This window comes from Idiotropiscis lumnitzeri, chromosome 3 (genome assembly GCF_059441095.1).
Source record: "Idiotropiscis lumnitzeri isolate Australia: NSW breed Sydney's pygmy pipehorse chromosome 3, RoL_Ilum_1.0, whole genome shotgun sequence".
Lineage (NCBI taxonomy): Eukaryota > Metazoa > Chordata > Actinopteri > Syngnathiformes > Syngnathidae > Idiotropiscis > Idiotropiscis lumnitzeri.
This window is the reverse complement of record NC_142393.1, coordinates 4,047,947-4,070,469: the sequence shown is the minus strand read 5'-3', so window position 1 is coordinate 4,070,469 and position 22,523 is coordinate 4,047,947. Positions and strand designations below refer to the sequence as shown.

Genomic DNA, 22,523 nt, shown 5'->3' with positions numbered 1-22,523 from the left:
ATTGTGGCTTTCAGAGCGGTAAGGAGTCAGAGCGCCCTCTAGTGGACAACCAGCGCAATGACATCATTCTGAAGGAATCCAAGACCGAACTCATTATTTATCGGCTGACCGAATAACCAGTCGGGCCCTCGTTTCATTTATGGTTCAATCAAATTAATTTTTACATGGGTGACAAAATATCCTATTGACAAAAAAAGAAAAAATATGACGGGGAAAATGAATAATAAATACCATTTTGATTTTATTTAACAGACCAGCTATGCAAATGTTTGATTTTGCCCTGGGAAAACCTTTGCAACCGGACCCCTTCAGAATTTTAATGAAAGGGTCTGTAATCGGGCTTACTCTGTTTGAGTCAACGCGAGGTCTTGTCGGGTATGATGGATGCGCTGCATCAAAACCACGAGGCACCAGGTATTCCTCAGCATCCATCAGGTCATCCAGATCCTCCTCATCCAGGAGGCTCTGGAAGAACTTACTATCGTTGGGACTGGGCAGCTTCATCCGATCGTCTCCCTGAAAATGTGAGATAAAGATTTGATCACCATTAATGGTTAATAATAATCCTGTTCATGTAAACCTACTTGGATGACAAGATATCGTTGCGGGTCCCGGGCCATCCTGCAGAACTCGGCAGCCAGCTCCTTGAATTTGGGCCGGCTGTCGGCATCAATCATCCAGCCTGCAAAGGACAAAATATGGAACCAGAATGAAGGACGGACGGCTGATATTGTCTGTTATCCTGCTCATCTTCCAACACCAAACGGGCCGGCGGCAGCCCATCTGGTCTTTGCCGGAAATGCCAGCTTGCCGGCCCGAGCCCGACTGAGGGCCTCGCTCAAGGGCAACTCAAAGTGGCAAATTAGGTAAGAGCGAAGCGGGTTTGGTGGGGCGGGTGTTGGGCCCATTTTTGCTTCCATGAGGCCACAGCTGGCTTACACAAAGCAAACCCCGGAAGGTGAAGTGAAAGGCCAGCTGGTGTGTCCGTTCTCATTAGACCGGAAGCACGCAACGCTTACTGACTTTGCCGGTTGTCTCTTAATTACGTCTATATGGCGATGGTGATGCGGGGGGGGCGAGGTCCAGGGCGCCGCCGGCTGGCAGATTAACCCAATTGTTTAATTCCAAATATATTAATCGCAATGAAGTCAGATGTAACGGATCCACCCTCAGGAAATTCTGTGGATCACGGACAAATGTTTGGCGTTAGGTGAATCTCTTGGACCTCACAATGAAATGGTCCCAGGCATGCATACGGAAGATTATTACTTTTTATTCCCCTACAGGGAGGCAGGGAGTAAGTAGGAGTCCATTGGCATCGCTTTCAGGCGAAACGGCCGCGGGGCAATGTTGCTTCTGAGCTGTCAAAAGCCATCGGTGCTGCGTTTGCATCTGGTGAATAAATATTAGCGAGCGTGACATTTCAATTGAATTAACATTTTCAACTTGGGAATATGTTTTGATGTCAGGCTCTGAGAGTCCGGTCATTTTTTTCTGTTGGTATGTCAAGCATGAGAATAAAGAGTAATGGGAGAGAAAAGTTCATGTCAGGTAATTGCTGCCAAGAGAAAAGTCACTCCAGCATTGTTGAGTGAGGCGACCACCAGGCTGGTGCAAAATGAGGGACGGCCAAGCTGCTAATAGCTGGCAGGGCTCAAATCTTGGACCGGATTTTGTCTATGTCTGACTGCCTCGTGGAAATGTGGGCTGGCAGATCCCGCCGAAGTCATGGACACCATCTCGCATGTTCTGATTGAAGCCGTGGCAGAATGTGGGCCAAAAAGAGGCAACGGACGGTTTGGAAGAAGGAAGCGTTGCAGTTTGTAGTCCAAATGGAAAACAAAATGAGCTCGCCAGGTGCGGGAAGTCTTGCACCTGATGATTTTTATTACATCATCTGACTTGTCTGTTCACATCTATTTAATTTTCACACATATCGTCGCTGTCGGGAGGAATTTCTCAAAATGACAATTTTACAGCAGGGGAAAATGGGCACCTGGAAAGTAGTCTGGAAGCCAACTACTTTCATTTTATTTTGTCTGAACCAAGGTTGTTTTAGTCAACTAAAATTAAAATGCAAAAAACATTTTCCTTAACAAAATAATTTTTTTTAATGAAAATTATTTTATTTTATTTGAACTTTAATTGCAGAGAAAATGTGCTTTGTTTTCGTCTTTGGCAATTAATTTGATACACACGCCTTTGAGGATGATTTTAAAAGTATTTATTTTCATGTTACCGGCACAGCCATGTCCCAGAAGTGTTGAACAATCATCTGGGAGTTGTAGTCCTCTTAATGTTTGTTGCACACAAGTGACATCATCAAGCAGCAGCCAATAAATAAGAGCCAGCTAATGACAACGCTCTTCGGAGACAAGTTTGTGTGCGGCGTTGGCTTGAATAGCTCACCTGATTTTTAAATTTAACGCAGACCAAAAAGCAACTAAGTAAAAGTCCAAAACGCAAAAAGCTCAAAACGTAATTCTAAGTGTGTGGTTTTTTTCTTCTTTTTTTCTTCAAACATGGAAAAAATATATAGTGATTAGAAAACAGTAATCAACTTTAGAAGTTGGCAACTTTGCAAAAAGGGCATCCGAGCTTTATTACAATTAGGGCGGAGCATGCATGCCTGCATCGAACTTTCGAAGCGGTATGCACAGCACTTATTGTGATTCACAATTTGTGGACTGTGAAAACGGTCCACTGTATTATAAAAATGTTTCGAAATAATATTTTGGTTGAATTCTCACTGAACAATACTTACCATGTTTTTTTTTAAATCTTGTGTAAAACGCTTAAAAAAAAACAAATACTGAAACTAAATTCAAACTACGTAATTATGAAAAAACTAAAACTAATAAAAATGAACAAACCCTCACTGAAAACTAATTAAAACTAACTACATTTAAAAAGCAAAACTCTGAACTGAGACACTCCGGTCCTTAGCAATGCCACCTATTTTTTATTTTTTTTTTTAAATGATACATATTGTTGTTTCCTTACATTTGACCATGACCATGTAGACGTCGATGGTGCAAATAGGCGGCTGGGGCAGACGCTCTCCTTTCTCGAGGATGTCTGGGATCTCCCTCGTTGATATACCGTCATACGGTTTGCCTCCAAACGTCATTAGCTCCCAGATGGTCACTCCTGATGAATGCAAAGACAAAAACAAAAAACAAAAAAAAGACTCACCAATATGACAGTGCAAGCGCAAATGTGAATAATAAACAGCAAAAAAACGCCAACAAAGAGGATTTCTGGGTTATTTCACCCACGGGTGTGAGCATATGGAAGACTGACAGGAATACAGATGAATAATCCATTTAGCTCCCTTGCACTCACCGTAACTCCACACATCGCTCTGATGAGTGAACTTCCTGTAGTGGATGCACTCAAGAGCCATCCATTTAACAGGCATCTGAGGAGGGAAACAGAGCACGGAAAAAATAGCAGGCCTATGTTCATACATGATTATTTACAGCTGATGTGTTTTGATTTGGCATCAGCTGATCGTCTGAGCGGCCGTTTGTCAGCTATTGACATATTGACGGTGCTTTCAGGCAGTGCCGCTTTGCTCGATATTACTCAAGTGCGGCGAGCGATTAGCTTCAGGCTGAACCAGCAATTGTCAATCATGTGTGTGCTTTTTAAGGTGCTTAGTGAGGCGGTATTGGTCATTTTGATGCGTGTGATCGCAACAGGTGGGTCTGGTTAGAGCAGGCTGTGCGGCTCAGGTCGGGCAAAGCGGCCTGAGTGGTTTAAAAAAAGCAAGAATATATTTTAGATTTCCCAACGCTCGCCAGTTCCGGGTGAGTTGATTCCGCCGAGCGCGGCCTCCACATAAGTGAGTATCCAATCACAAGACACGTTCATCACCTTCAACGTAAGACCATCAAGAAGGCCTTACTGTCATCAACTCATGATCTGATTGGCTATCAACGGTAAAAGCCCCCACACAGAACAGATGCCCGGACGATTGTATTTTAAGGCCTCGGACGAATAGTGCGCGCAATTGGTATTATGAAATCTGCCTGGCAACACGAGCTCGCTGAATTCTGATTGGATAAAAACTCGAACCTAAAAATTCAACACTAGGATATAATATGACATTAATATGAAGAAAATGATCAGGATTTCTTGATTATGTTAGGCCAGCAGAGAACGCCTCGAAGGCGTTGCCGGCCCACCAATGCTTACACATTACAACTTTGGACCCCGCATTTAGTGCAGCCTGTCTTTTCAAATTACATCAGATTAAGAAGTGGACATTTCACCATTTCTTTTAACGAGCTCAACATTTTGCAAACAAGCCAGCAAAACTTAAACAATAAATCTCAAGTGTCGTCCTTTCAGGATCAATATTTTTTGTGCTTCTCTCTGTAAGATTCTTCGTGTATTCTCAGTCACAAACAACCAGCAAAGGTTTTCCTACTTTCCGCCTCGTTTGTGAAAGATTTTCGTCTGACCCGTGTGTGGAAATGCGTGGATAAGGGTAAGCACAACAGACTTACACTGACCTTGCCCCCGTCTGCGTTGTACTCCTTCTCGTCAGCATCCAGCAGCCGCGCAAGGCCAAAGTCGGTGATCTTGATGTGATTGGGTGACTTCACGAGGACGTTGCGGGCAGCCAAGTCCCTGTGGACAAGTCGCCTTTCTTCAAGGTACATCATTCCCTGAGACACAAGAAGAAGCCAAAAATAAAATTCTCTTAAGGAAATAATAATCTTGTAGCAAAGCACTTAAACTGAAAGTTTCTGCATTGCCTTAACTGTGACGACTTCTCAACACGCCCGCGTGTGCATGCGTTGAGATTTAATCTACTCAATAGGAGCGACTTTGCAAAGACTCAAACAAGGTTATTATAATTAGGGAATTTTAATTATAGTTAGTTTTTATTTGGTTTTTGAGTTTTGTCTTCTAAATTTAGTTGGTTTTAATTTGTTTTCAGTGCGGGTGCGTTGGTTTTTTATTAGTTTTAGTATTAGTTTAAAAAAATGTTTGGCATATGTTCAAGATTGAAAAAAAAGACCATCGTAAGTATGGTGCAAGGAAAATTCAACAAAAATATGATTTCAAAACATTTCAATTAATACAGGGGACAGTTTTAACAGTCAAGCATGCATGCATGCGCCCTAATTATGATAAAGGTCGGATGCCTTAGTTGCCAACTTCTAATTTTCATTTGTGGGTTGAATTCCTGTTGAGAAATATTAAACCTGGTTGTACAGTATGTTATTCTTTTCTATACCGTATATATATATTTTTTACATTTTTAATTAATTAATTAATCAATTATTTTTTCATGTATAAAGCAAAAAAAGAATAGCACTTTTTTTCCTTCTGTTGTGTTTCAGGATGAGTAAAATGTAAAGAGCAGGTGAGCCATTCAAGCCGACGCCACATATAAACTCGTCTCCGAGGCGACATCATTTGCTTTCTCTTTTTTATTGGCTGCTGCTTGATGATGTCACTTCTGTGAAACAAACTTTAAGAGGACTAAAACTCCTAGATGACTGTTTGACCTTGTCCTCTTTCGGTAAACCGCTGTGCCGCTAATATCGAAAGAAACGCTTTAAAAAAAAATTCAACCCCAAAGGCGCATATATTTAATTAATTGCCAACGATGAAAACAAAGCAAATTTTTTTCCCACAATTATAGTTTGTTTTAGTTAGCTTTGTAAAATGTAGTTTGAGTTAACTTTAATTTTTTTTTAATTTTCATTTTATTTTATTTTGTGAACAAAATGATTTTTTTTTCAATTTTAGTTTTCGTTTACTAAAATAACCTTGCCGTCGAATAAGTATTTTTCATGTAAAAAAAAAAAACAACAACAATCAGCAAGTTCAACCTGTGTCCTTCCAATGGTTTCACATGAGATGTGGCATGCAAACCTTGCTGAAAACAGAAAGCAGAAGCAGCCTCGCTTTGCAACCTCCATTTGTGGCTCAATGGACTGTACGGAGGAGGGAAACACAAAGAGCCTTTTGCAGCACGAACAAACCAAACATCATTGCACACAGGCTGGCCTGACACCTCCTCCTCCATGTGTTCATGGCTGAAGAAACCAGAAAGTGCAGCCAGGCGAGGCCGACTGGGCCAATTGAAGTGTTTGAGCCAAGATGTTAAACAAGTTGACGCCACTTTGCAGGTGGATCAATAAAAACACCCCGGCGAGGCGCGAGCTGGGAGACAGTCGTTGTGCTCTTCACGCAATAAACACCGTCAACTACGCCTCTATTGGCACGAGACTCATCACTGATGGGGAAAAGACGTGCGCGCACATGTCAAGACGTATTGTGTCGAGATGCCAGACGTGGAGAGCCGGCTCGCGCCGACTCCTCCCCAGACAAATGCGAGGATAAAATCGATCGACGGCCGGCCCGCCGCTAGATGAAACCTCATCCATCATCTGCCCGGCCTTGCAGAGACAGACACAGTGACAGGGACCACCTCTGCTCTAAAGAAAGATATATTTCACCACTCTCAGCTCGCTTGCCCACCGTTTCCTATCCGGGGCCTCACAATTATGTAGCTTCTTTCTTCGCCAAAATGCACCCCTATTACTGGAAGTGGATTTAAAATAAATTACGCAAACGGGGCTCCGGCAGGCGATCAATAGCCATGTTGATTACAATAAGCCGGAGGACGACTGTGCCAAGCGATATTTATCCCCGATGCAGACATTGTGAGGAATTAGGAATCAATGGGCCACACAGTGCATTAATACACTTCGACTAAACGCGACGGGGCAATGAGGGGAGGCCACCGCACTGACAGCACAATATACAGCAGCTCAAGGAGCCAATTAACTTTCAGCCACTCTCGGCGGTAAAGAGCGCCGTCCCAATCGAGGAAGAGGAGGGGCGGCCCAAACGAAGACGCTGCCAACGACACCGATACACTGTCACAACTTCTAAATGGCAGAATGGGTCATTCTGGAACATCCTCAACATTTCTTTCCGCCACGGACCGGTGCATACAAGTGCATAAGTTTTGCAGACCGGCAACCGCATGGTATTCGGCTGACTGATAAAATGATACAACCAAAGCAAACCATTTTATTTGCACCTGAACTCATTTTTCTTGATTAGGACTGATTTTTATAAGACCCACAGAATATTTTGTTTTAATGCTATATAAACATGGACAACACAAGAGTAGACTCTCTTCTTCAAGATGGAAAAAACATTTGTTCAACGAATGAAGCGGCATTGTTTGACACACAGCAAATCGAACGCCAACGTCTTGCTTGGATGCAGATGCTTTTTTTTTTTTTTTTTTTTCTAAAAGCAATCCTCTAGGGATAATTGCTCAGTTTTGTCCATTGCTTCGACTACTACTATACTCTCTCCGGTAGTCCACAAGTACTCATTTTCTTCTTCTTCAGCATGACCCTCGCGTGATTACGAGCGGATCTTACACTTGCTGTCACCTGCTGGCCGTTTTATTTTAAAATAACAGCAGTCAAGCCTGATTCTTAAGTCGGAAGTCGCGTGAGACCATCCTGTACACTCTCGCATAAAAAAAAAGAACAGACGTATAAATACGTCTTTGGTAGGCAATGACTACAATTTTTAAAGACGCGTTTAAGACGTTTAATCTTAACATCATGCACCGAGGCAATTAGCATCTTGACATGCGTTAAGAGGCCATCATAGATGGATGTAACGGAGAGAAGATTGTCATTTTTCCAAAGAAAACATGTTTCAGCCTCGAATAATAAATAAACCAAACGATCTGCAAGTTTTTTTTTTTTGCTCCAAAGCGGTTCACTGATGTAACCGATTCACTGCCCGTGATGCCAAAATGTTGATTCCTCTTTTTTTATATTCCTTACAAGCAAACCCGTGCTAAAAAAAAAACGATTTTGAATTCATCACGAGTGAAAATGAAACATGCAAAGGGTATGATAGAGAAATACTTCAGGAGGCAAAATGAGATGCAATTATTTAGTTTCCGACTTGCCACTTGTTAGCCGCGCACTGCTGAGCTCTTTTGAAATGCTTGCTGAACGCTTGTAGAAAAAGATGCAGTTTGTTCCACTGACCTACTGGTGACCAGCGCGCTGGTAGTAAATCAGGTTATGTGTTCCATCTCTTTTGATTTCTCTTTCTAAAGCTACCACGCAAGGTCACAGGTGGCAAGCAACCCACCAGCACCTCCTCTCCGGTGGGGAGAAAAAAAAAAATTGGAAAGATGAGTCTTGGTTTATTGGTGTAGGGGCCGCGAGGTGACAGGATAAAAGCATCAATGGAAACAAAGTGGAACAGCATGGAGAGCGATGCTATGTAATAAACAACGTCGCAGTCAAGTGAGAAGCTAAACTCTGACGTGATTTGGCTTTTTGAGCCAAAATGAAAGTTTTTTTTGGGGGGGGGACTGTGGGAGGAAGCCACGTTGCTACAGCTGCAGCGAGTCTGCTTCTGAAGAATTAACTAGCAAAACTTCTTTTATTCTATCACTCCTGCCAGGCAACATGAAGCTAATAATGCGCATACTTTTTTTGATGCATGGCTATGCCTACACACGCTATCCATGAATGGCAGGATGCTTAGTTTCAAAGCAGGAGATGAGGCTCTAGTTTCGCCATCCATCTCCCTTTCAAACCGACCCCCCCCCCCTCTCCCGCAAACTCAAACAATGTGAGCAATATGAGCCTGTCTGCACGGCGAGGACTGGGACCAGTGCGATAAGCAACGCGCACAATGGGACCGCCCAGGTGGCTCAGGTGATCGTCCGTCATGTCCTGAGCGAGTGTGCAATAGAACGGAAGGCAAGCCCACAGAGACCGTCAGCGTCACATTCCAGAAGCAATGCTAATTGTATGGAAAAAACCCCCCAAAAAAACCCCAACAAATACTGTTATGAAAAATGTACAAATATGAGATTCGAAAAACACATGAGAGCAATTTTCAGAAGATAGTGGAAGGGGGTTCAGAAAATGTGCTGTTCTGTCTGGTTTTATTTCCCTGAGCTCCAAAACGGCGGATGGTTAATGAACGGGTGGTGAATGCGAGCTGTGGTTCTGCAGTGAAAGTTTCCGCCCATTTGTTCTGCAGGCAGTCGACCTTGAGTCAGACTGCTGGCAAGAAAAAAGAAAAAAAAAAAAAAAAAGTACCCATCTATCAAGCTAAGATAGGTATTTGAGTATGAAGCATTTCGTGACAGGACAGGCTGTGAGGGGTTCTGTTTGTATTTTTCATCATTTGAAATCTCACCCTCGAACCAATTGTGAAATCATCGAAGCTCTTACGCCCCCCAAAAAATCCTTCTCAAATGTCATAGCATGGGCAAAATGCGACAAATTTGTTTCCGTGGATGTAGAGCAAAAAAAAAAAAAAAAAAGGGGAAAATATATTTTACATTTGAAATAAAATACTGTCACCAAAATGTGATTCAAGTGTAGATTTTTGTGTAACCCGGTTCTGATACGATTATTTATTTATTTATTTGGCCTAAATTTTGCCCCAGCTTTTTTTCAATTTTTTTCTACAGTGACCTCAGTATGGTAAAATATATTTATTTTCTATAAAACACATTTTTTGTTAAGATTTTGGGCATTATGGAACAAATTATTTCGGTTTACATGATGTTTTATGGAAATTACAGACTTCCCATGCCACTTCGCATTTCTCTTTTTGCCGTGTCAGTGCTTCTCGTGTTGTTCCAAAATATTCATTAAAAAAACAAAACAAACAAAACAGTAAAGCCATTTCGACAGCCATATTGCGGAAACATGCATTGTTTCAAAGAGATGAGTCGACTCGGAGGCTTTATACATACAAGGCGCGTGATTGGCTCCCGGCGCGAGATCAACCAATGAGTAGCACCAGTGGATTCATCCCGTGAGCTGATTGGCTGCGCGTCATCCCAGCGTCTTCCCTTTTTGTATCGATCATAATGCGCCGTTCAGTTAGTCAGAGTCGAGCCGGATAAACGGATAGTTTAACAGCTGTGTTCAGAAACTGCGGGCGAACATCGCTCGGCAAGACAAGGACGACTAAACATCGGCAAATAAAATGTGTTTGACCTTAACTAGAATCCTGTCTTGTATTTTATCCCAAGGTCCTTGTTGATGTTATTGTGCAAAACGAAAGCGAAGCCATGATTTCTTCACGTGACGGTGCTTCATCATGGCTTTAAAAAAGCATAAATCCAACACGATAGAATTGGAGTTAGCTTGTAAGCCAATTTTAGGAGAAAAATGTGGTGCAGGTGTAAAAAAAAGACAAAATCTCATTGTCCAAAACGCTTGCCGGTTGATCCGAGGCATCGCATCCAAGCAATTAATTAACAGACCTCCCGCCAGATCCTGCGAGGTTGCAGTTAACCACCAGTGGCGAGGACGGAAATGTCGGATTTCACCGACCCGTTCAAACTTCCCAGTAATGCCTGTAATTTGTCTGCTGCTTGCTGTGACACTGAGCGGTTATGATTCTTAATCGCCTCGGCTAATTTTCGCCGTGAGACAAGATGAGGGAGAAGTACCTGTGATACCGTTTTGCCGATTACCTCCGTCATGCGCGACTGGAACGAGGGGAGAGCGACAGAAGGGGGGGCGATGACGATTCCAACGGATTGTGATGGGCTGGCACCCAGTTCAGGGTGCACCTCGCCTACTGCACGAAGATAGCTGGGATAAGCTCCAGCGAAAGCGCCTCAGATATTGGATGGATTAATATTGTTATGGAAAATATTTTTGCAAGCACCAGTTGAACATTTTTGTTGTTTATTGTAACACTTCTTGGTTTCATTTTTGCACTTTTCTCTCCTGTCCTTGTCTGCATGAGAATCTTCCCAGGATTTTTCCTCGGCACTCTCTTCTAGCGCGCACAACTATTCTGGCGTCAAATTGGAAGAAATTGATTTGATCGAATTGCCAAAAATTCCAAAACAGCTGCCAACAGAAGTGAAGTCACAATGGGAATTCTTGCAAGCCTCTAAAGAATAATTTTCAGACAGGAATCGGGTTGGAATTTCCCGCATTCTGTCTGCGGATATGCGTGTTCTCGTCGTTGAGATCAGAAGCTATTATTTCGCCATAATTTGCGATTAGAATTTCAAAATGATGCAGAATGCAGCTTTAACAAGTTTAAATGACGTCAATGTACATTCAAGTCTTTTTGTTAATTCCTTTTGTCTTTCCGCTTTGCCATTAACTGTTGTGTTTGCAAATGCTTGTCGGTGTCGAGTATTTGCTTGTGTGAAGCACAATGAGTTGCCTTGTGTATGACATAATGCTATTTAACTCATGCACGCCCAGATGAGTAAATCTTTGACGTCTTAAGCCGTCAATGGCAGTCAATGAGTTACAAAAAAAAGCTGTCTGGCCTTGCATCATGACACGTACAATTCAGTGAAAAAAACAAACGCTTTTACTCAATTAAAAGGGTTCATAAAAAAGTTTCAGATTTAGATTTGTGCAATGCTTACATATATTAAAAAATATATATAGTTATGTTTCCATTCCTCGCAAATAAACTGCTCCAGCTGTCTCAAATTTGAAGTTCCTCCCTGAGGCGCCGTGGCCTGTCAATATGCATTTTGGCAAGTTCCAGACTCATTAGCTTCACATTCACTAGCAACAAAGAAGCGAACCAACAATTTTGTTCACGTGCGTGCACACGCAAACCTCACGGTGAACTGATTAAAAAATTAAAAAAAAAAAGACAATAGCAGGAGAATGTTGAGTCGCCATTCATCTGCATGCGCGCTTGGGCCTGTGTCTAATGAGCCTCGGCTGCAGGCGCCATCGGTAATGGCTGTGCAGGGAGAGAGGTGACCGATCCAATCAGGCATTCTTACCCAGTGGATCTGGCAGTCAAATCCCTCCCCTTACGCATCCTTGAGCACTGCTGATCCTTACAGATAATTAGAAAGACCCAGGGGGCTTATCCCTCCTCCGCCCGTTTTCCCCATCACCTCTCCCTGAGCCCACTTCCCTCATTTTGTTGCATCAGCAGGGACGCGTACTCCTGGGGAGCGCCACGCACGTGCGCCGGCGTGCGTGCCTCGGTCTCGACGGCGCGGCTTGCGCAGTTTGCCAAGCAGGACGCGCTTCCCGACAAACTCACTGTTGCAGAGAATCATGGGAGTGCATTATAATGAAGTCTGGTGAAAAGGAATCGCTGAACATCACGACTGTCCGGCCCCTTGCCGGCATTCAAGTCGTACTCTTTAAATAACTAGTGTTAAAAGAGTTTAAAAAAAATTAAAAGCATGGATGCTTACGCTGCACACACATCGTTAAAATAACACATTTCAATTCATTCGCAAGGTTTTATTTAGAGCTCATTATTTTTGGGCCGAGGTACAGTCGAGAGCATTTTCAGACCCATTCAGCAATTACTCATACCTCGACTCTATAAATGGACGCCGCAGACACAAGTCGTGTTGCTCACCACTTAACTAATCATAATTGCCTTTCAGTACACAAACCAATTGAGTCAATAGCTCGTACGGCAACATGCATTAATTAGAGCTGCCAGAAAGCAGCAGAGCCCGTATCGTGAACCAACACTAACACTTTAAAGTATTTATGCTCATTCGCATGTGTGGATGAGCGGCGTAAAGAAGAACAATTCTGAATCGATACGTCCCTGCAGGCCTCCAACAGTCTCAGTGTTTATAAGATGCCCGCACAGTTTGCAGAGAGATGCATGCTGACGAGAACTCATGCACTACATGGGAGCGCTTCGGAAGTTCAGAGCCAGAGTTCAAATTGAAAAAAACAAAATCAGGGGTGCCTAAAATCCAGTGGTGGGGCGGTCAAGGCCTTCTCTGCTGGCCTAACATAATGAGGAAATCACCATGATATTCTTCACATTGATGTCATGTTATATCCTAGTGTTGAATTTTTAGGCCAGCGTTTTTATCCAATCAGAATTTAGCGAGCTTGAGTTGCCAGGCAGATTTCATGCGTAAGTGTCTTATTTCTCCAGCTTTGGAGTCAGAAATGAAATGGTAATATGAGCGGGATTTATTCAAGTCGGACTAAGTACGACTTCATGAAGGCCTACGTGTCAAAAGTACGGCCCGCCACTGCCAAATTCCAGCCTGCAATATATCAGATATCGGCCCATTTCGTGGCTATAACAATTTGTTTTTCCTTTGCGAAACCCAAAAAAAAATCCCATATTGGCCGGTCTGGTGATGAAACATGCAGAGATGTGTTTTATCAACACAGAGGAGGATGGAAGTAAATGACACCGGGAGAACTCGCCGAAAGCTCGGCCAGATTGGGGACTGCGGGGTGCAAGAGAAATACTGGAGGGGGATCTGCGGAATCGCGGCAGGATCCACAAAAGCCCACACACGTAGATCAAGATGATACTTTATCCTCTAAGAGAAGGTGACTGCTGATTTTGCTAAATCATTTCTCTCTCCTTGGTTTTTTTCCTCGTCATTTTGACACAGTCGAACGCATGCAGAGTAAATCTCAATTCTCACACAACTGCTTATGCAGCCGCTCATTAATATTTGACCACAATGCAGTAGTTGACTGCATCAGACTTGCCTCAGAGAAGGTCAATATTTGGCGGCATCATTAGCCCTGTCAATCAACGAAACGCCACCCAGCCCGTGACAGCTCTCGTTGGTGGGGGGGTGGGGGGGGGCATGTTGTGCACATGTCAGCGAGCCACTCCGAGTGTTCTCACCAATCTTGCTACCCTTGCACGATCTCAAGGACGGCGGTCAAGACTCACCATCGCATCATCTCGCCACCTCCGATTTCAAGCGGTATGATGGAAAGCCTGGCAGGCTGTGAGAGGAACAAATTAAATGACTCCCCCCAGCCCCCAAGCCCTTTCGTCCATTCAGCCCAAATCCCATTTTTAATTCTGCGACTGATTTGTTCATTAAAATACGCGGCAAACCTAATCATCCCCATTCATAATCCAAAAGTGAGTGAAAAATGACCAAGCAGACGAGAGCAAACGACGGATGGCTGCTTCAATTTTATACATTGAGAAATTTCAAGCCCTCTAGCCCCGCCCCCAAGCTCCCACACGCTTGAAGGTGCACAGTGTATCTCAGGTAACGTTTAAAAGGGCAAACTTTGACTTCTCCTAAATGGAGCACTTGCCCTCAGTGGGGGAAAGAGATGGAAGGTGCGTGTTTACAGGTGAGGAAACTAATAAATGAAAAGATTGAAAGCGACCGAGCCGCGCTACATTACGTGCGCGCGTCGCTGCGAGTGTCAGTCAGCGTGCGGGTGTGAGCGCAAGTGTGTCAGCGAGGCAGCTCTGAGTGTGGCGCTGTAGATTAATGACAGCCATTATCACAATGCCCAAAACACTCAGTGATAGAGAGTCGGTGCCTGGCGACGGGCCGCGGCCAATCTATTTGCGGCACAGCGGTCACCTGCCTGGGTCAGAGCCCACATACGGCCGCTGTTTGTGCAGTTGTCGTGGCGCTGGCTGCGGGGGCAGGCCGCTGCAAAGAAATGATCTTTCACTCCCGGGAAAACAATGCCTTTAAAATGGTTTAATCAAATTTGAGCTCAGATATCCATTTTGAAAGCCTTGCAAAGGACTTCCTGGCAGGCTATTAGTCGAGCTTTGACGAGATAAATATATTCGCCAAGGGGCATCCGGGGTCACCGGTGGTGTAATCTAGCAGGGAGAATATGCGGATTTGAGTGTTAATGACGTGTGCCCTGTGAATGACTGGTGAGCAGTGAACGGTCCAGGGTGTTGTCAGCCTCTGAGTCAGATGGGATAGGCCCCAGCGTAGGCCAATCATTCTATATGAATATGTGTCGCGATAGTCAGATGATCGATATCAATGGAAAATGGCATCGATAAATTATCGATCTAAAAAAAAAAATAAATAAAAAAAAAAACGAGCAGAAGGTCCCTCAGCCTTTTGGCCTATAACGGCCTAATTAAGTAAATGTAAAACTAACGTCATCAAACTTGCTCCCTTTTAGGAAAATCTACAGTGAAGCAGTGGTTGAAGAAGTATTTTTGGGCATTTTTTTTTGTTGTCGATAAAAGACTGAACACCACATTTGCTTTATATTACAAATGTCCAGACAAGCTTAAATTTGCTCTGATTTATCCGTTTGCAAAATATTTTGCAGTTTGCGCTACATGTGCACACTTTCTAATAATTTGGTGCACACGTTTATGACTTTGCATTGTTGATGTGAGAAGATATTCATTACAATTGTTCAAAAAGTACTTTGCAAATTTTCATTTAATCAAGAGTACATTTAATCTAAAGATTGTGTTTGACTTTTTTTATTGTTGTGTTGACTTCATTTTGAAGGTTAAATGTTACATTTTTATTTTCAATAGTTAAAAAAAAAAAATAATCAATATATATTGCTATCTATAATATGACATATTTGTATCGCGATAGTTTTCAGCTATATCGCCCAGCCCCAGTCCAGTGATACTCGAACCGAATACGAGGCATAGAAAATGGGAGATAAATTTTGGGGCACTAAAAGAGAAGTCAAGAAGTATTGATCGCAGCACATGTTGGACGTCATTTGTTGACACTGCAAAGCTGAAAAAAAAAAACAAGGAGCCATACTCATTCCGCTGGCTCGTTGACGTCATTTGCTTCATAAAAATCATTCAGTCAGGCAGCGCGGGAGAGCTTCATGCTCAACAAGTCACCCAAAAAAATGGGTTGCCATCAAGCGGTCGACTTTCTCACTAGCTTGCGAGCCCCCCCACATCACAGCGGCCGCAATCGAATCCAATTACAACCGTAAGTACCTGCTTAAGTAACCTGCTCTTCAGGCACTTAGACTCATTTGTTGGGGGGGTTGTTGGGAAATCAAGGGTTAAGCCCTCCTGCACACACCTCATCAAACCTATCCTCTCATCACTGATTCGGGAAAACTGACAAGTCCGACTCGACAAAATTGGCAAAATCAATCTCAGCACACCTGGCTGACAGGAGGGAAGCGGAGCACCCGGAGAAAATTCACTCAGGCATGGGGAGAACACGCAAACTCCACACAGGAAGGCCGGAGCCGGAATCGAACCCACGACCTCTGCACTGCGAGGCCATCGTGTGCTAACCAGTCGTCCACCGTGCCGCCCTGTCTCATATTCAGCTTCAAAATCAAACTCAAATGCTTTCAATCTACAGCAAAAAAAAAAAAAAAAAAGATCGGCCTGCGGTCCAAAACTTGGCAATGAAACGTCAGTCTAGAGTCAACTGCAACAATTCCAGTAGTCGCACGTCCATCTTTGAGCAATTTGGATGCACGCACAAAGCAAACACTCGAGGAAGCGTCATCCCTCTCCATCGTAGTCACCCACCTTGGCGATTTGGACGCACCAGTTGAGCAGCAGCTGCGAGCCAATGTTGTCCTTGTGCTCGTGCACGTAGTCGAGGAGGCAGCCGTGCGGCATGAGTTGCGTGACCAGCTGGATGGTGGGGCTCAGGCACACTCCCAGTAGGCGCACCAGGTGGGGGTGCTCCATGCTGGCCATGATCAGCGCCTCCTGGGTGAAAGACAAAGAGGAACTAAGAGCTCCATCTGGAAGATGGCGAGGTCCTCGCATTCCGTTCTCAGGTTGTAGTTTTAGAGACCCGACGCGTTGTTGGAGTCATAACGTCTATTTGTCAACAAATATCAGCTTCTGTTTTCGTAGCAGAACTCAGTGCCTGTCCGCGCATCAATTATGCATGAATACTTGTGCACTATATTTCAAGTGGAGGTGGAGATGGATGCATAAATGAAGACGGGTTGCTGACTACATTTGCATGCGGCATCCGCCTGTGGAGTATTCTCACAGTTCAAGAAAACACAGCAGAAAGCCGCTTCAAAGCAGCACCGACACAACCTTTTCCCATCTACATCTCACTCGGAGTTTCATAAATGTTGCACCAGCGCAATTAAATGTAGGCCGCGGCAGATGTGAATGAGACTCGCGCACCTCGCTGCAGCGCGCACGTAGACGAGGTTGCCACTTTAAATATAGACGCTCGGAAGGAGCGAATGTGCCAGGCAGTCGATTAATTCTAAACAGTAGGGGCGCCACAGGCCGGGGGAACGCCTTCATTTGAAAGTGGAGGCAATTCAGAGAGCACCTGCTCCCTTCCAAGCATTTTGCAGCGCTAAGCACCTCCAAATCTGGCGCACACCAAGGAAAAGGAAAAGGATGGCGAGCGTAAAAGAAGACCCAAAAAAAGAAGTTTCATGGAGTTCTACATGATGCGAGACTAAACCCTTGCTCTCTACTAGTGATAGACCGATTATCAGCCGGGACGATTATCGGGGCCAATATTTGGCATTTTGACGATTAATCGGCATCCGACTTTTTTTTCCCCACTTTCAAGGCCGCACATTTCTCATTCTCGCCCTGCTGTGCTGGTGACCCTGCCTGCAGAGGCAGATTGTCCCGCCCACAGCACGATCTGATTGGTTCATTGTAGCAGCCAATCAGCAGTAAGCTGACTGTTTGCTTTTTCACCTTTAGTCACACGCGCTATGGGAGAGCATAGGAACGAAAGGCAACAAACTTTGCCGAAATTTTAATAATGTCCGACTACTCCAACTCACAACTAAAAGAAAACTATTTGCCGTAATAAACTTTAGAGAGTTTATTTTCATTGAACTATAAGAAATACAGCTGAGCCTGGGAGCTCCTTGCACTTTTTTTTTTAGACTTTAAAAACTAAGTTGACGAGGACCTAAAAAAAGCTTGAACATGTTGTAAATCACGAAAGTTGTTTAATCAACGTGCTTAAAGGCAATTAAACAAATTTTGACGCCATTTTAGCCCTTTTTTCAGAAAATGAATATCGGCTTCAAATATCGGTTATCGGCCTACACGATTACTAATAATCGGTATCGGTCCTGAAAAATCGGTCTATCACTACTTCTGTGCGTGTTCGTGCGTGAGATGGAGCGCCCAAGAGTGCAGCTATGTGTTTCGCTTTCTCTCACATCATTCTGAACATTGACCTCCATTACCGCCAGATGACCCTATTTCCCCATTTGAAGTCATTTTGTTACACGCGCACACTCATCTTACATATGCCACCATCTGAAGATATTTATACATTGTGCTCTATTACTGTACTGCGTTTGCATTTCGCATACACTCAAATAAATAACCCGGTCAGTCCCATTCGCATATCTGCCAACGCTCGCAAATCACGCTACCACTGCCGCCGTCACCTGGGGAACATTTTGTTGTTGTGGTGCGTGTGTGCTTGGAGTTGGCACTCCAGTGACTGGCTTCTTAGTGGCGAGGCGTGAGCCTGCCTTTAGATTGCTGTTTAACAAGCTGACAGAGCGAGCATATTGGCTCTGGATGGACGCAACATCCCGCTGGGAGAAACAGGAGAAAGGGAGAGACGGTGGGAGAGAGAGAGAGAGAGAGAGAGAGGGGAGGCAGGAGGTGACGAGAACACTAGACTCCAAAATGGGAGCAGTGAAATCAAGAGCGTGTGAAGAGAAAAATTGGTTAAAAAGAGAGAGGAAAGGAGAGGTGCGAAGAGGTGATAAAAACAAAAAAGTTCTGGAGTCTGGCGGGACTCCAGCAAAGCCACATATCATAAACAAGTGGTGTTTTTAATAGTCTCATCCAGTCTTGGCAGTTCATTTTTATCCCTGAGATGCTACTTTCATAAAAATTTACAGCCAAGTGTGCAATCCAACAAAGTGGCAGGCGACAGGAATACGCACGTCCATGAACTCCACATTGGCTTTCGGGCCCGTGGTCTCGTTTAGGATTTTAATAGCCACCGGGATCTTCACCGTCTCACCTTCCGGGACCCAGATGCCCTAGAAAATGAAACAATTATTATAAATCCAAGACTCGGGGTCTCGAGCAACACCGCAAACAAAATCAATTTGGGGATTTAAATGTGGGGCTCCTGACTCACTTACCTTGTAGACGGTCCCAAAAGCGCCCGAGCCTAAAATCTTGACCCTCTTCAACTCGGTCTCCTTCAGGATGCGCAGTTGAGCTTGGTTGGGGGCAGTTCCACTGGGGGTCAGCGGCTCTACCAGCTGAAAAATAACACACAAATAGTGTCAAGTGCAACTATTTCTCTTGCGGCAACAATACAGATGCAGAAAAGCTGCAGTTTGCCATTTTTAGCTTCCAGTCAAAATGGTTCCTCTCGTGCTAGGAATGCAAACCAATTCAGCGCCGCCCGGAGCATGCAACATGTTGTGGCGGTCACATTTCACCAGTGGTGGGTGCTCAAGGCCTTTTTCTGCTGGCCCAACATAATCGAGAAATCATGATCATATTCTTCACATTGATGTCATATTACATCCTAGAGTTGAATTTGCAGGTTAGAGTTTTTAACCAATCAGAATTCAGCGAGCTTGTGTTGCCAGGCAGATTTCACAATACCTATTCGTCCGAGACCTTTGGATACAATCGTGTGGGCGTCTGTTTTGCGTCTCAAGGGGGCTTTTACCGTTGATAGACAGTTGCGATAGCCAATCAGATCACGAGTTGGTTACAGCGAGGCCTTCTCGCTGGCCTTACGCTGAAGGTGACGAACGTGTCTTGTGATTGGATATTCACGATGCAGAATCAACACACCCGAAAGTCGTAACTGGCGACCATTCGAAAATCTAAAATATAGTCTTGCTCTTTTAAACCACAAAGCCCGAAGGAAGGAATTTAATTGCAGATACACTTGCGAGGCCATTTTCAAGCAAGAGAAGCTAGGTCACCCAACACTCACTCAGTGGTGCGCAAGTGTGTTTCTATATATTATTTCTCCAGCCGTTGTGTCATAAATGATGGTAACATGAGAGCTATTTATTCAAGTCGGACTTCACTGAAGGCCTGCGTGTGAAATGCACGGCCCGCCACCGCATTCCACATCATAAATCATGCAGCAATGATTTGGGACAAATGAAAATAAACCCGTGACTGTCACATCCTGATACCGACGATTTGGGAACACGCGTAGAAATTTCGCACACATTCTGGAGTACAAATATTTCGAGGGTGTGAACATTTCCAACATCGGCGGGAGCATGCCCAGGCTGAACAAATCCGTCCAGTGTCAGCTGCGAGCACAGCAGACCAAGAATCGTATCACAGCAGCTGTGCACACACCACGGCATTCCGTGCCAATGTTTATGACGAGCTCCACCTGGCATCCGGTGAAAGCTGACACTGAGCCACATCCCAGCAGCTGGCCGGCCACGCGTCTCGCCATTCCACAAAACCCCCGACTCTTAATCTAAAGAAGCAGGCCTTCACCTGTAACGGAGCTAACCGACAGACGTGAGAGCCGGACAGAAATCCACTCAGACAGCAAATAGAACAGCCGTCCACACAAATATTGGCAAAGCCGCATCGACATCCAGCGGCCACCCAAACGGAAGCTCATATCCAAGCGCAAAACACACATCCCTGCACACAAGAAGTCAATGCGTCTGATCGATGCGCGTCTTAATGAGCCTATCGGAGCCCGGCCGTGCTGCGGTTTATCGGCGGCATAATCACGCCGCTCAACCACGGCCATCAAACAATATAATGAGACCATACATCAGCCGGTCAGCCACTCAAACACTCAGTGGACGTGACATAAAACCATCACGGCAATAAGAGCTGCGAAAACGTCGCCTGCCAGCCGCCCACTGCACACAATAGATGACTTCGCCGGCAGGCTGCCACTGATTTGTTGCTTCGTGGATTCGGGCCCTGAAGCGGAGAGCCGCTGTGATGTCACTGCAGGAATTAGGTTAGCAGGCCGAGACGAGGTGCAATTAATTAATCAATTTAGGGTGCAGTAGACCTTTTAGCTCACCTTGGGTCGTAATTCTTTCTCTTACTAGTGACGTTCGAAAATTAGTTGGCGCTTCGAAATAGGGCGGCTTGTTTCTCTCAAACCCGATTTTTCGATAACGATTACGATTTATTTGTAAAATACAAATAATGAAAAATAAAGTATTTTGAATGTCTATTTAAACAATTTTTTTTATTTGAACTCAAAATGCCAGTGAATTCAATACATTAAGAAAAATCAGTTGGGATTAAGAGCATTTTACTTACACAGACTTCAGATCTGTTCTTAATTAAACCGATAATGAAGAAGAAACAATTCCCTTTTAACACTACAGACGTACTTTTGCCAAATTTATTAACTAAATGTTCACTTGGCTGAGCAAACGTAGCAGAAACGACGGTATCAATGGATTTTGTTGTTTTTTCAGAAAGACAGACCCCAAAAATATAAATCGAACATACCGATTTGAACGTGATTAAAATGGTTTTAACCAGAAAATTCGGTTACGGTTCAAAATCGCTTAATCGAGCAGCCCTACTTCGAAGTTTCATCGCAACAGTTTTGAAACGGCCTTTTTTCCTTTTTCATGACAATTCTCCACTACAGCCTGTTTGGATAGCTCCAGATCAATGTTGAGCTTTTCTTTACTCGTCTTTTCTTGCCTTGTTGGGGTTTTTGGACTTCGTGTGTTTTTTTTTTTTTGCTTTCTGAACATGGACAGGCAGTTTGGGTTGGCTCGGAACTCTCGTGTTTGCAGTTGGGATCAGCTGTTGTAACGACAGCTCCCGTGAGCTGAGGAGGACACTGGGGGGGGGGGGGGGGGGGTCGGGATGGGGACGGGCAGTCGAGCAAAGAGGAAACCATGTCAGGTCCTCCTACCGTCTCTTATCATGGGAACGTTAACACTAACTTAAATAAGACCTAACAAGCTAACGGCGTCACGTTACTGATCGGCATGAGAGGGGACTGCTGAAAAGATGCAGATTTCCCAATGGTGGTACAAATCAATGTGATCTTTTCGACAAAATCACGCTTGGATGTGTTTAATGTGGAAATTTTAAATTTCTATGCGTCTGAGCATTCACACAAAATCCCTGAGCATCGCTCGGACCACGGCTGATCAACATCAGACGTCCACATGGCAGACAAACCATCACACCTGTCCGAAACCTGAGATCACAAGTTACGTGATGTAGATATGTCAACAAAAAATTCAAACCACCTGTGCATCAAAATTAAACACGTTATTGAATAGAGATTTGTGACGGGAATAAAATTAGCACTAGTTTGTTATATATATATATATATATATATATATATATATATATATATATATATATATATATATATATATATATATATATATATATATATATATGTATATATATTTTGACGGTTCAATTCCGACATTTTTGAGGAAAACCTATCGGAAGGATTTTGCTCCAATGTCAAAGTTTCCTCTGTATAAGATTTTCTTAGAAGAGTACCTAATATTTAACAACTGGGAGCAGAGCCCCGAAATGCAAAATATGAACGGGGAAGTGTTTTGTCCTGGCTGGTTATCATCCATCAAATCCGCATGGTATTTGGGCAAAGAGCATGATTAACATCCACGTGTTTGATCACACAGGGCACGTGTAACAAGAAAGCAAGAGGGATGGCGGGATGCGAGAGGGAGGCAGCGCCGAGTCGACACCGTGATGAAGCTGTAATCAGAACAAATGGCGACAGGCCGTAGCTGTTATTGTTTCATTAGGACGCAGCTGGACGGAAGCCACGAGGA

The 22,523-nt window shown here is 44.0% G+C and overlaps 1 protein-coding gene across 1 annotated transcript in view; it reads right to left on the bottom strand.

The window, feature by feature from the left end:
* LOC148339465 (receptor tyrosine-protein kinase erbB-4-like) overlaps positions 1–22,523 on the bottom strand; it is a 158,962-nt gene that overhangs the window by 5,697 nt on the left and 130,742 nt on the right. Inside the window, exons 18-25 of the mRNA XM_088289812.1 lie at positions 18,870–18,992; positions 18,666–18,764; positions 16,288–16,473; positions 4,521–4,676; positions 3,346–3,421; positions 3,004–3,150; positions 585–682; positions 346–516 (exon numbers count right to left, since the gene is read on the bottom strand). Coding sequence (XP_088145938.1) covers positions 346–516; positions 585–682; positions 3,004–3,150; positions 3,346–3,421; positions 4,521–4,676; positions 16,288–16,473; positions 18,666–18,764; positions 18,870–18,992 — 1,056 coding nt within the window. The remainder of the gene's footprint in view (positions 1–345; positions 517–584; positions 683–3,003; positions 3,151–3,345; positions 3,422–4,520; positions 4,677–16,287; positions 16,474–18,665; positions 18,765–18,869; positions 18,993–22,523) is intronic.